Below are 13,332 nucleotides of genomic sequence, written 5' to 3' on the forward strand. Positions count from 1 at the left end.
TAACTGGCCTCATTTCAATATTGTTGCGTCTCAGGGAACAGGGAGGCCGAGGAGAGGGAGAGATGGGGGAACGGCCCATCGCTTGGGTAGTCCGAACACCCACACCATCTTGTATGGGCGAAGTTCATGGCTCCCAAAGCAATTGCAATGGTACCATCAAAGATCACTGGTCACTGATCACCGTAACAGAGACAATGCTGAGAAAGTTTGAAATATTGCGAGAGTTGCCAAAATGTGACACAGGGATGTGAAGTGAGCAAATGGCCCCCATGGACTGGCTCGATGCAGGGTTACCACAAACCTTCAGTTTGTAAGAAAAACAAGCAATATCTGCAGAGCACAATACACTGGGACACAAGAAAACGAGGCATGCCCATGGATACCTCTAAACACGCAGCTCCGTAGCTATTCTTGGAACCGCCGTTATCGCCTTGCCCGGTTGAGTTAAATCTTTGACTTGCATTCATTCTAATTTTATGAATCGTGTTGGTAATTTTTTTGAAATTTGGTAAATTTTTTTAAAATTATACTTTGGCAGGTTGGAGTCAGGGCCCTGCCAGGTCCTCTCCCCGCCTCCCCCTGCCTTTGTGCCTGGCCAGAGCCTCTGCTCACTCCCCTGGGAGGATCCGGAGCACATCACGCCCCACCCCTGCTCACACCGACCTGCAGAAGAGCTGAGGAGGGGACCGAGGTAAGAGGCAAGAGACAAACGCAGGAATGAAGAGAAGGAGGACATGGGGTGACTTAGACTGGTTTACAAGACACTGGTCTCCGGGGCGGGGAGCAGAGGAGAAGGCACCCACAGCTCTCTCCCAGGGCACCTTGGAGGAGGGGATGACGGAGACTGTCCTGGAGCCAAAAGCAGACCCAGTTCTGGAGAGGAGGCTGCAAGCCTGGGCTGCCACGACAGGAGCCAAGGGCAGATGCGTGCCCACGCGGGGACAGGTGCTTCGGGGTCTCCCCAGAACCACCTGCCGGCTGCCTGTCTCCCGGGGTGCTCTCCGACCCCTGGACAGCAGGCAAGCAAAGACCTTGCTGGGCTCAGGGACCTGGAACAGTGCGCCAGTCAGCCTGGCGAGCGCGGGGAAGGCAAGAGCAGGAGACCAGCACACAGGCTGGTGAGTCTTAACTGGGAATTGGGGGGAGCTTGGGAAAGCAGCCACCCAGGAACCACGAACTAGCAGGCCGGGCTCTGCTGTATCCAGCACTTCTCCAAATTCCTGATTTTCGCACATGCCACTCAAATCCAAGATGCAGTCTTGGCGCGTGTCACATCGGGGAGCACCTGACATGTCCCTGGAATGGGTGGGGCTGTGGGATCAGTGGCTCCCCGGGGGGAACCCAAGCCTCCAAACCCCTTTCTTCTGAGAAACCACTTACAGTCCAGTCGTCCAACCAGTTGGAGTAGGAGAAAGGGAACATCAGGGAATGACCAATGCGGGAAGCTGGAGATCTGGGTCCCCAGAGCGGTAGCAGTGCGAGAGGCTGGGGCTTGGGTCGCCGGGGTGGCCCTCCCCACACCCACTCTCTGCAGAATACGTGTTCAAACATTCACGGGAGGACACCTTCTTTGCCTCCCAGTTCCTGAATGGCCTCATCCCCATCCTGGTCCAGCACCATCCCAGCATCCCAAGGAACCTCTCCATCACTGAAGCCGTGGACCCCTGTGCTGGAGCAGCCCGGGACTGGTCTGCAGGCTGAGCTGGAGGGGAGGGGCCCAGGGGTCCAGCCTCCCTTCATCCCATCCCAGTGCCTTCAGGAGCCCAGGCTCCCAACCCCCTGACCTGTCTCTTCCATGCAGCCCTATGGCCCTGCACCCCCCTTTCCCAGCTAGCTCCGCGCTTCTCTGAGTCCGGGCCTGCTGCTCACCCCTGGAGGGAGGGGTGTTGCTCTGGGACAGCGAGTGAGGGCTGAGGGGGGAGTGCTCTCTCCTGCTTCTTTGCCAGGATCCATGCACTTGCAGGACCCCTGCCGGTTGTCATGGTTACTGAGGATGCCCTTCAGCAGGTCGCTGAGGCTCCTAACACTGAAGCCCGCGCTGGGCCCTTGGCACCGGGAAATCAGCCGGGTCGGGGCCCCGGAGCGGCTGAGCTTTGGCCCTGGCAGCGGGGGCCCTCTGCTCAGCAGTCAGTCAGCGTTGCTGGGACAGGACGGGCAGGCTGCCTGCTTTTGATCACCAAGGGCCAGAGGCTTGCGCTTTGCACCCCCTCCTCCCGCCCCACCGGCTGGCTGGCCCAGAGATTCAGGATCTTACCCACTGCTACTCCCCAGACGATGTGCTCTGGGTCCGGGCCGCCACAGAGAGGTGAAGCTCCCCCCCAGCTCCCGAGGGCTCCGGGCCTCCCCCTCAGCTAGATCTCTGTTACCTTGTTTGTGCACCGCCCCACCCCTTCTGCCCAAACACGCTGTTACTTCACACCCCTTTCCTGCCTCCTCCTCTTTCCCCGCTGTGTGACCTTGAGCAAGTCACTTAACCTCTCTGTGTCTGTTTCTTCATCTGAAAACAGGGATGAGAAGAGCACCTATCTTACTGGTTATTATTAGAATTAAATGTAAATTAAATGTAGGAGAACAAACCTTCTGAGCATTCACCCCACAGAGAAGTCTCCAGGGTTTCCTTTGGAGTCGGCCTCACAGAAGACCTCTTTAGGGTCTATCCCCGGCCTCCACCCCGGTGGCAGGTGCTCTTGATGGCCAGCCTCCCCATGGGTCTCCATCTCCTGCCATTAGCCTGCGTGACCACCTTCCTCAGGCACTGGGATTTAGGACAGCCCCGCCCATGAGCCTCGCGTGGCTGCGTGTTTGCCACATGGAACCGAGTGTTCACTGGGGCCCCTCCGGAACCTGCCTCCCCCCTTCTCCGTCCTTCCTCCTCAGCAGAGACTGAGACTGGGGAGGCCAGGCACCCCGACTCTCCCTCTCTCCCTAACCAAATACTGCCCCTTTGAGCCCAGCTCATGCCTACCTCCCCTTGAATCCTTGGGGACACCCCCACCATGGACACCCACAGCTGGACCCGTGGATCCACATGTCCTTTGTGAGCCCTAACTGTGGCTGGGGCTGGAGGCCACAGTGAGCAAGGCAGATCAGCTCTGCCCTTCAGGAACCAGTGGTGCACGGGTCCACTAGCCCGACCGCAGAGGGGCCCCGGCGTCGGATCCTTCCCTGTGGCTCCATCTAGCTCGAGAGGCTGGAGGACAATGCCTACGGCATTGGCAAGCAGCAGTGCAAGGGGTGAGGGTGAGCCTGGGTCTGGGAAGTCTTACAGGAGGGTTTTCTAAGCTGCCTGAGCTCCAGTGAGGTGCCCACACCTGTCTCCTGCCCTCTAGATGACACTTCCCAAGGCAGCAGCAGCCCTTGGGTCTCAGCTCTGTTCTCTGTACCTCACGCCCACGTACGGGTCCCTGTTGCCCTGGGGAGCTCATCGAATATCTCCCCGTGACCATCGTCAGCTCCTCAGCCCAACATGCTGCCGCTGACAGTGGCCAGGTGACCCAGCGCCAAACCTAGGGTCACCGGAGGAAGGGACCTAACAGGAGCACTGGCAACTCTGTGCTTACCGAGTTTGGGGGGTCAGCTTGAATCCAGTGCCAGGATGCCCAATATTCCCACCACCGTGCAGGTCTCCCCACCCCCGGCCCCACCCCCACCACCAAAGGCGGGACAGACCTGGTGGACTCACTCCCCGAGGTCAAGTGCACATGCCAAGCCCTTGTGCAGCTCCGGGGTCTCAGTGATGAAGCCATAAGCAAGGCTCAGGGTGGGGGCAGAGCGGGGGCGGTTCTCAGGTTCCAGAAGAGTGGGTGGGGCTGAGGAAGGGATCCCAGGGACAGGTTGCCTGGAGGGTGCGCTTAGCAGGCTGGGCTCCTGGCTGGGCAGAGCCTGGAGTGACGCAGGTTCCCGCAGGTGAGGGGCTGTGGTACAGGGTGCTATGGGTTCATAGTAGGTGCAGTTTAGGGCTGTCGAGCATGGCTTGGGTGGTCTAGGTTTCTGCTAGGCTGGGCTCAGGGTGGTCTTTTGTCTGGGCAGATGGGTAATTAATGTTCCAAGTTGGATAGGTCTTGAGCGGTCTGAGTGCCTAGGAGGGCAGGGCTCAGGTGGTGCTCGGCCTTGGGTAGATTTTCTGGTGGACTGGGGTCCTCGGAGGTCTGGGTCCCTATGTAGGGGGACTTAAGATGAGCCAGAATCGCTCTGGGTTGGAAATCGCTTTGGGTTGGTATGGCGGGGTGCGGACGTCCTAGCCTTCTCTCCTGCCGACCCCAGGAGCACCTTGGCATCTCCCAGAACTTCACCGAGGACCCCCGGGGTGGGGGCACCACCTTCCAGGCCTCTTGCCCTGGATCTCACGGGACATCGGGCCTGGGGCCTAGCGCTGCGGCCCTGAGCCTACCTGGACCCCGCAGTGGTGAATGGCGTCGCGCCAGCCCTCACCCCACCGCACCCCCAGTAAATGGCCATGCGCGCGCGCGCTGATAAACTCAGCGCTGTTAGAAGTGATTTTTTTTTTTTTTTTTTTTTGAAAACAGGCGCGGGAGGGGAGAGGCGAGGCGGGGCGCCATCCTAGATGGAAATGCTGTTCTCTATCAGCACCGGGTCCAGGTAGTAGTAGGGGATGGGGAGGCACTTGTTCCGCTGGCGGATGTTGTGTGAGATCTGCGCCAGGCGCCGCCGCAGGCTCTCCATGCTCCTCCGCGGGGCCTCCTCCACGAAGTGGATGTCGGGGAAGTGGCCCAGGGGCCGCTGCGGGCACGCAACCCGGCAGCTGCGACCAGCCGCCCCCGGCCCTCCGCCTTGCCCCTGCCTCCCGCCCTGGACACCCCTCCCCCCCGCCTGTGGTCGCCCCCCCCAGCCCACTCCCTGCCTGTACTTGGAGTAAGCCCACCCCCGCCTGCACCCCGAGCCCCGCGGCACCTTGTCGTCGGGCTCCCGGCTGAGCGTCCAGAGCACCAACAGGGTGACGCACGTGGTCTTCACATCCGGCAACGTGTCCATGAAGGTCTCCAGAGTGGTCAGCCCCTTGGCCTGCATCGGTGGGTTCCTCATGGACGATGGGAAGTTGGGCATCCAGGCGGTGTACTCCAGCTGGACCGGGGGGGTGGAGGGTAAAGGCGGGGGTCTGGGTCAGACAGCGCCCCTGGGACTCTGGCGCTAAACTGAGCTGGGAATTGAAGCTGGGAGCTGGGTGGAGGTCTGAGTGGGGCTGATGGCCGAGGCCAGGGCTNTGAGTGGGGCTGATGGCCGAGGCCGGGGCTGGGGCTGGTGAGCGCAGGTACCTGCCCTGTGTTGACAGCGGCGTGCTTGGCGGAGCAGGTGTAGATGACCACCGTGACATACCGGATCAGCTCGGGCACGGTCCGCAAGCGCCGCGGGAAGCCTGGGGGGCGGGAAAAGGCCCGGCAGCGTCAGACCTGCCCCGGATGGCCGGCAGAGGGCGCCCACAAACCCAGCTCCTAGCTGCCACTTGGGGGGTCACGCGCTCATTCTGCCTCCTGTGACCACAACCCCACAACCCGAACCCCCAACCCCCACCCCCACCCCACCCCGTCCACACCACAAGCCTTGGGAGGCCGCCCCAAAAGGCCTCGGTCATGTCCTCCAGGGCTGCTCCAGGCACCTGCCTGAGGTGGGGCCCTCAGATCTTTATTCCAGCTCCCTTAGGGGGGCCTCTCTGGTCTCAGGACTCAGGGCAGACAAGGCTTTGGGGGAATCCCGGCTTTCCTGCCCTGAGTCAGCACAGTCCCTACCCACCCCCCCACACACACACATACACACACATATTCTTTTGAGCCTCTGCACTCACGCCAGATGGATTTCTCAGTAGCCTGGCTCTGGGTCTCACACTTAACCAAGCTGCGTGCTTCTCTTTCCCATTGTCCCCAGGTTCTGATAACACGTTCAAACCGGGCCCATTATCTTCCTCCCCAGACCACTCCTCCTTCCAGGCCCCCAGCTCATAGCACGACACACACCATCCACCCAGTTTCAAAAGTCCCCAACCTGGGAATCGTCCTTGGCCCCTCCCTCCAAACCTACCACCAAACCCCAACCAGTCACCAAATCCTGTCATTTCTCTCTCCCAGCCAGCTCGGGAATTCTCTGCCTGAAGCCACAACTGCCACCCTAGCCAGGCTCCTGTCACCCCCCTCCTGGACACCACAGCAGCTTCCCGAACTGTCTCCTGACTGTCCCACGCAGCCCGACAGTCTCGTACAAATCTGATCTCCTTGCAGGCTCTCGATGGCGCCCTCTGGTGGTCGGGGTAATTCCATCCTCCTTCACCAGGACTGCCTCAGCCCCTGCTCCTGGCTTCATTCAGCCTTCGCTTAGCCCCACAGAGACCCTGGCCAACTCCCACTCTCAGTGCAGATGCAGGGACCCCTAAGCAGCTCCTGGCCCGCTCTGGCTTCCCATCCAGAGCTCTTCAACCCCACCTCTAACACCTCCCGGCTAACCTCCCCATCCTGCAGGTCCCCAGATGTTAGATCTCAGCTAGATCTTAACACGCTGCTACCCCCCACTCTCCGCCCACCACCCTCCTCCATCTGGTTAGGTGCCTTCCCTGGGCTCCTATGGGCCCCCACCCACATCCCACCCACCCCACCCCAAGCAGCAGTCCTAAGATAGCATCACTGCCCCTCTACTGAGAGGACCAGCCTTGAGACTTGAGGGCAGATGCCTTCTCCTCTCTCATTTGCTTTGCCTCCTAGTACCCAGCACAGCATTCGTCACATCATAGATGCTCATTATCTGCTGAGTGGTGCCCAAGGGGCATGGCCTCAGGATGCTCCCCGTCCTCCTGGAGCCTACCAGCTCCCCGGCCTCCAGAACACTCTACCCTTTCCTGTTTGAGCTCATGCCCCATTTCTCAGTCCACGAAGGCTTGTTTCCAGGGTGAAGGACTGGGAGCCCCCCAGATCTCCAGAGAGATAACCCTGCCCCACGGCCCCTGAGCTCACAATGGGCAGCCCCATTTCCTTCCCGAACCTCTCGGAGGTTGGCCTCCCTCAGCCCCCAGCAAGACGTGCTCCATCACCAGCCAGGAGGGCCCACCCCTTAGCCCCAGGTCCCAGTAGGTGCCTGGCGCCCAGGCCCATACCTGAGCTCTCACGCCCTAGGAGGCACTCCTTAAATATCTCCTGCACCCAGGACTGCAGTTCCGGGTCACCCTCCACAGCCGCGTCACATGGGTAATAGTAGGTGATGATTTCTGTCACGTACCTGACAGGGAACAGGCCTCAGCTTGGACCCTCCCCCTCCCTGGCAGGGCTTTTTCCTCCTCCATCCCCCAGATGCCCTGGGCCTGGGGGCGGGCATGTCCTGTGGGGGGGAGGCGGTCTCGGACCCAAGCCGGGGTCCGGTCCTTAAAGCCTGCCCGGACCTGCTCCCACATCCCGGGGCGTCCGCCCTGCGTCCCACCCCCTGCCGGCCTGGCCTCACCTCTCCAGCGCATCCCACACTGCCAGGGAGTCATCGCGGTAGTAATATCCCGGCAGGTCCTGGACCCCGCGCTCCACGAAGTCATTGGGGAGGTAAAGGCTGTCGTAGGTTGTCTCTGACAGAGCCCGCACCATCACCTCCGCAAAGCCTTCCAGGCCCAGGGACATGCCCTGCTCGGGAGGAGGCAGCTGCTGAGGCCGGCAGGGTCCCCCAGGGCCCCCCCTCTGAGGATCACCCCCGCCTTGCACACAGCCCCATGCGTGCTCCTCCAGCCGGCCCTATAAGCTCCCACACTCCGGGCCAGCACGCCTTCCACCGGTCCCCACCCGCCGTGCCCCCTCGCGATCCGAAGGCAAGCGGGAAATCCTGCTTTTAGTCGAAGGGCAAAGGCTGGAAGGGCAGCAGACGTCTTGCTGGGGTCCGGGCAGAGGTCTTACCCTGGCAGACAGCCCCCCCTCATTGAGGAGGAGGGCCCGCCCGATGCTGTTAATCTGGATGGTGTACCGGGTGTGGGGGACGAGGAGCTGCGGGAGGAAGCAAGGACAAAGACAAGGACACAGTTCGCCCCGAAGGACCTCAGCATCCCCCCTGCCTTGTACAGCATCAGACATTCTTGCTTTGGGAAGTCCCCACCGCAAACCGTCTCTTGTGGGTCTCCAGCTGCCTCCCCAAGTCTACCTGGAGTCCCCCTGAGCGCTGAGCGAGCCAGCTGCCTTTCTGGGGCCCCTGGAGCCCAGCTCATACCTTGTACAGGGGGTGGCACATGGGTAGCTGCCTCATCATGGCCAGGCAGAAGGCCTCCGCGATGAGGTGCGTCTCCAGCAGGTGGGAGATGGCCTCGTGGCAGTAGAACTCCGCATAGCGCACCCACGTCTTGGCCAGCAGCCAGTCCCACTCAGAGTCACTGGGCAGGAAGATGGGGCAGTCGGGCCCGGGGGTCTGGCTGAGCTGGGGATAGGGAAGGAGGGAGAGTTAGGTGAGGGCAGACACACACACACACACACACACACACACACACACACACACACACGGCTCCCACTGCAAGAAGGAGGCAGAGAAGAGCCTGAGGAGGAAAATACGCCACTCCATTATAGTCTAGGCTCTCTGGTCCCCTGAGAACACCAGGGCCCTTCCTCGCTCCTCACATTTGCTCTTGCTGCCCCCTCTGCCTGTAGTCCCTTCCCCCCTCCCTCTCTACTTGGCAGCTCCCATTCATTCAAGAAGAGCCTGCAAGTTGCCTCCTCTGAGAAACCTTCCTTATTTCAACCCCACGGCCGCCCCATTCAGCTGTACAAGTTGTGCACTGCACAAGGGTACCCAGCCCCCTGACTCAACGGGAGTTACTTAATTCTAGTTGGGGCTTGGCTGATCGCCACCCCACCCCCGCCCCAGAGAGATGCCTTTTTCTAATTTGGACAAAACTCTGGTGGAGACCTCCTGGAACAGCACCGCAGCCCCCTTTCCTCAAGCTAAGGCAGGTTAGCTCAGTATTTCCAGCAGAGGTCTAGCCCACAGCAGGTGTTGGTTTAACAAGTAAATGAAAGAATGGACTCAAAGAGACAAGCTCGAGCGACCAAGCACATTCCCATTTGGTCACCTCTGCATTTACGCACAGACTATGCACACTCTGTACACGGGGGTTTGCACACAAGCACAGCCACGGGACCCAAGTTCACACATGGGCAGATAGGCGGACAGGGGCCAGACAGAGATGTGCATATGTAGGGACAAGCAGGGACTCAGTCCAAGGCTCACCACAGGCCACACACACAGGTAGGAACATGCATAAACCTCTATGTGTTCTCGGATGCACACACAGGGACCACACGCCCACGGAAATGGGCACCTGCCCACACGTGCGTGCACACACTCACACTCACACACACACAGAGGCTCTCGCGTCAGCAACATGCTCACGTGGCAGCCCCAGGCCTGCATCCCAGGCACCTGGATGGCGATGGGCATCATGTTCCCTTCCGGGCCAAAGTGCAGCAGGCAGAGCGGGGCACAGTGATGCTGCTTCCTTCCGTTGAGCTCAATGGTGGGGATGCCCTCCAAGATGCGATAGTCGGCCAGGAAAATGTTTCCCTTCTGGAAGGGAGCCGCCATGGGAGGGCAGGTAGGCACCAACACGGGGCACCTGAGAGCCACGCCTTGGGTGCAGAGTGCCCTGGTCCCCCAGGTGCAGGGGTTGGCTAAGGACCCGAGTGGGGAATACAGCTGCCACTGGGACTCTGGGGACAGCAATGGTGGGAGTGGAGAGACGGGGACGCCAGGGAAGGAGGGAGGCTGAGAGGCCAGGGATCTCCACCGGATCGGGCCTCACCTCCAGCTCCGCTTGCAGGCACGTTCCCTCGCCCAGGAACGGAGCCACCATGTCATCTGTCACGGGGAACTTGTCCGGGATCCTCGTGCAGCGGCGGAGCAGGCCTGGGTTGATGCCATTGAGGTACTGGTACCCAAAGAAGCTGTCCTCTGCCCAGTGCTCGGCCACGTACTCTGGGTGGGGGACCGTGCGGACGTCACGACGCGGCCGGGTCCCCCTGAGGCGCGGGACAGAGGAAGACCTCGGACACCCGAGAAGCCCGCCCCGGCCTCGGCTTGAACGACCGGCGGCGCCCAGGGTGGCATTCTCCACGAAGCCGCCAGAGGGCGCGCCCGCCCAGCCGGCCATTCGGGCGTGGGGTGGCCCCGCTCCTCCCATCCCGCTGCCCCGACGGGGTGTCCCGCCTTTGGCCCGCAGCTCCCCCGAGCGGAGACCACGAGCTCCCCGGGCTCGCTTCGCGTTGCACCCCTACCGGAGATGATAGACTTGTTGGCGGGGAAGATTTTCTTGATGTCCTTCAGCCTCTTCCATGATTGCTTGCAGTCCACCAGGCCGCGGAGTTTGAAGCCCAGCGCCCTAGGGGACGGGGGGGGGGAGGTGCTCAGACAGGCAGCCCTCCCTGGTCCGGCCCCTGGGTCTCCGGCCCCACGGCTCCAGGTCCTTCTGGGTCCGGGAGTCTGGGGGCCACCTGCCGGGGTCCCTAGGCCAGCCGCCTCTGACTGCTGGGCCATTGCAAGCTCTGGGGCTGCCTTGGAGGCAACCGTGCAGCAGCGGAGACGGGGTCGCCCCTCCCTCGCGCACACTCACATGGGCCCCAGGCGGAAGAAGAAGGAGGCGGTCTTGATGAAGGAGAAGCGGAGGTTAGAGTTCAGGAACTTGGTGGCCTTAATGTTGATGAGAATCGGGAAGCCGGGGATATAGCCGTTCCACCTGTAGGAAGGAGTGCAGGGCTGGGGCCGGGCACCTTGGTTCCTGGGCACAGGGAGGGAGGGTAGAGCCCAGGGGTCAGCCAGGGGAGGGGCCCCAGGGCAGCCTCGGGTCCTCACTCAGGCCGGTTGGGGTTTCTCCGGACGGGAGGGCGGTAACTGGGGATATGCACGTAGTTGGGCAGGCCTGGAACAAAGACCCTCCAGCTGCAAAGAGAAGGGAGTCGGTGGGCTCTGGTGACGGAAGGCCAAGCCATCACCGCCCCCCTCCCCCGGCCTCCCGCAGCCCCTGCCGCCGTCTGCTCACTGGTAAAAGTCCTGCTTGGCTCTGATCTCCTCCTGTCGGTGCTCCAGAAGGATCGGGAGCGTGTCCTCTGCTGCTGTCTTTCCTGCAGGGAGACCACAGAGGAGGCTCAAGGTCTGAGCCCAGCCCTGCCTGCCCCTGACCGCTTCGAGGATCAGAATTCAGCTCCTGCCCTCTAGATTGGCTCTGTGGGCCCACAGACAAGGGTGCGGAAGGCTTACCCTGGGGGGGTGGGGCATGTGTCTTCCCAAAAACTCAGAGAGAAGGATCAGAGACCACCCTCCTCCCCCTCGCTTTACCCCTGGAGTTGGGCTTGCTGCTGGGAGGGAGTCCCTCTTCTGGACCCACTAAGACATTAATGAAGGACAGTTATGTAGCCCCTACTAGGCACCAGGCACTCTCTAAACACTCTCATATGTGTATAAAGAGATATAGATACAGATTTTATTGATTTATTTGAGAGAGAGCACATAGGGAGAGGGAGAAGCAGACCTGAGCCGAAACCAAGAGTCGGACACTTAACCGACTGTGCCACCCAGGTGCCCCTGAAACCTGAATTTCAAGACACCCCTGACCCCAAAAATTTCAGCTAAGGGACCGTACCGTTGTGCTGGTTTTACAAGGAGAAAACAGCCAATGTTACACAGAAGGCATGAGCTGGGATTTGAACCGACATAGTCTGCTTCTGACCACTCACCCCCCAGCCACCAACCACCACCAAGAGTTGTTAAGCCTTTTTACACTCCTTTTAGACGCGATGTCCCTGGATTCTCGCATCAACCCTATAATTCCCGCTGTTAGCCCCATTGTACAGAGGAGAACACTGAGGCTTAGAATTCAGAAGTAGACCCAGACGTCCAGCTAGTAAGTGGTGGAGCTGAGATCCACGCCCAGGCCTATCTCTGTCCAGCGTCCTGCCTGGCGGCCCTGGGCTGCCACGTACCTATCACCGCAGCCCCATCACCTTCCCTTGAGGCCCCCTTCGCCACCTCTCCTTCTTCCACCTGCCTCAGCCCGTTGTGTTCCTGGTGAACAGTGCCCCCTGGCGTTGTGCAACCCCGGGGACCCAGCTCGGCTTCATCCCTTGGGTGGGGGCCGGACTCCTTCCAGGGCCCAGCAGGTGACGCAAGCCACCTGGCCTGCTGCTGCCCCACCCAGTGCCATTCCTGCACGGCGCTCGGCCTCATCCCTCTGCATCCCAGGGATGGTGGCGGGGAAGGACTCTCCCTTTGGCCTCCCCACCCTCTGCCCCGGCCTCTTTCCCCAGCTCAGGCTCTGTTTCCCTGCTCCCAGGGAAATGAGAGGGGGAACAGGGTGGTCAGCTGCTGGACGGACAGATCTCCAACCCCCGTCTCCTCCTGTCCACCTTGAGGGAGGCCGACAGAGGCTGGGGGGGGGGGTGGAAGCAAGGGGACAATAGAGGGCAAGCCTGCACTCCCCATGTAGCAGCTAAGCCCACCAGACAGGGCTGTGGCAGGGGTGGGCACAAGGAGCTAAGACTCCCTGTCCCTCTTCCAGGGGAGCAACCACGTGACTGGGAAACTAGCCGGCAGCCTTGACCAGGCACTAGGGGACCCCCGGTCAATCTACGATGACCATGCCCTCCTACTGGGCAGTGATGGAGCCTAACTGGGTGAAGGGGCCCTTTTGGAGCAGCAGTGAGTCCTGTTAGAGAGGTAAGGGGTCCCGTTGGGGCAGCACGGATGCCTTTGGAGCAATAGAACATCCCATCCGTCTGAAAGCTGCCCCGTCAAAGACCCCGTTGGCTCTTCCAATAAGGTAGCTCGGGGAACTGCCGGGCTCACACACACACACCACACGCACGCACACACACACACCACACGCACGCACACACACACACAGCACGCACGCACACACACACAGCACGCACACACACACACCGCACACACGCACACACACACCGCACGCACACACGCACACACACTGCACACGTGCACCTACTCACCGCCCCAGTTGCAAAGTCTCTCCCAAAATGGTTCAGCAGCTGCTTATGGCTCTGTCCTCGGGTCCCCACAATGGTCAGCGAGATGGAGTCCATCGTTCCCGACAAGAGGTCGGTACCCGTGGCCACCTTGACTTTGTAGGCGGCCATGGCTGCTCTTCAGGAGGCAGAGGGGGGGGCTCAGGTCCAGGCAGCGTGGGGGGCCGCACCGGGGCCCCGGCCAGGCAGGGGAAGCAGACACAGGGAGACGGGGACGGGGCCAGCCTCCCGAGAGGCAGAGGTGAGGCAGGGACGTCTGGCCCAGGGGCAGCCCGGAGCCTGGAGAGGCTGCTGCCCTTGGCGGGCAGGCCGGGGCCGGAGCCGGAGCCGGAGCCGG

At 61.3% G+C, this 13,332-nt stretch overlaps 1 protein-coding gene across 1 annotated transcript; it reads right to left on the reverse strand.

The window, feature by feature from the left end:
- Positions 1 to 4,560: 4,560 nt before the first annotated feature.
- On the reverse strand, positions 4,561 to 13,106 carry ALOX12B (arachidonate 12-lipoxygenase, 12R type). The gene is made up of 15 exons (XM_034647274.1): positions 12,960 to 13,106; positions 11,937 to 12,018; positions 10,997 to 11,078; positions 10,810 to 10,896; positions 10,571 to 10,693; positions 10,236 to 10,339; positions 9,764 to 9,936; positions 9,385 to 9,528; positions 8,182 to 8,385; positions 7,875 to 7,961; positions 7,438 to 7,607; positions 7,097 to 7,218; positions 5,274 to 5,374; positions 4,912 to 5,082; positions 4,561 to 4,740 (listed from the first exon to the last, which is right to left on the reverse strand). The coding sequence occupies exons 1-15, from the start codon at positions 13,104 to 13,106 to the stop codon at positions 4,561 to 4,563; spliced, it is 1,977 nt and encodes a 658-aa protein (XP_034503165.1).
- Positions 13,107 to 13,332: the final 226 nt, after the last annotated feature.

This window comes from Ailuropoda melanoleuca, chromosome 17 (genome assembly GCF_002007445.2).
Source record: "Ailuropoda melanoleuca isolate Jingjing chromosome 17, ASM200744v2, whole genome shotgun sequence".
NCBI lineage: Eukaryota > Metazoa > Chordata > Mammalia > Carnivora > Ursidae > Ailuropoda > Ailuropoda melanoleuca.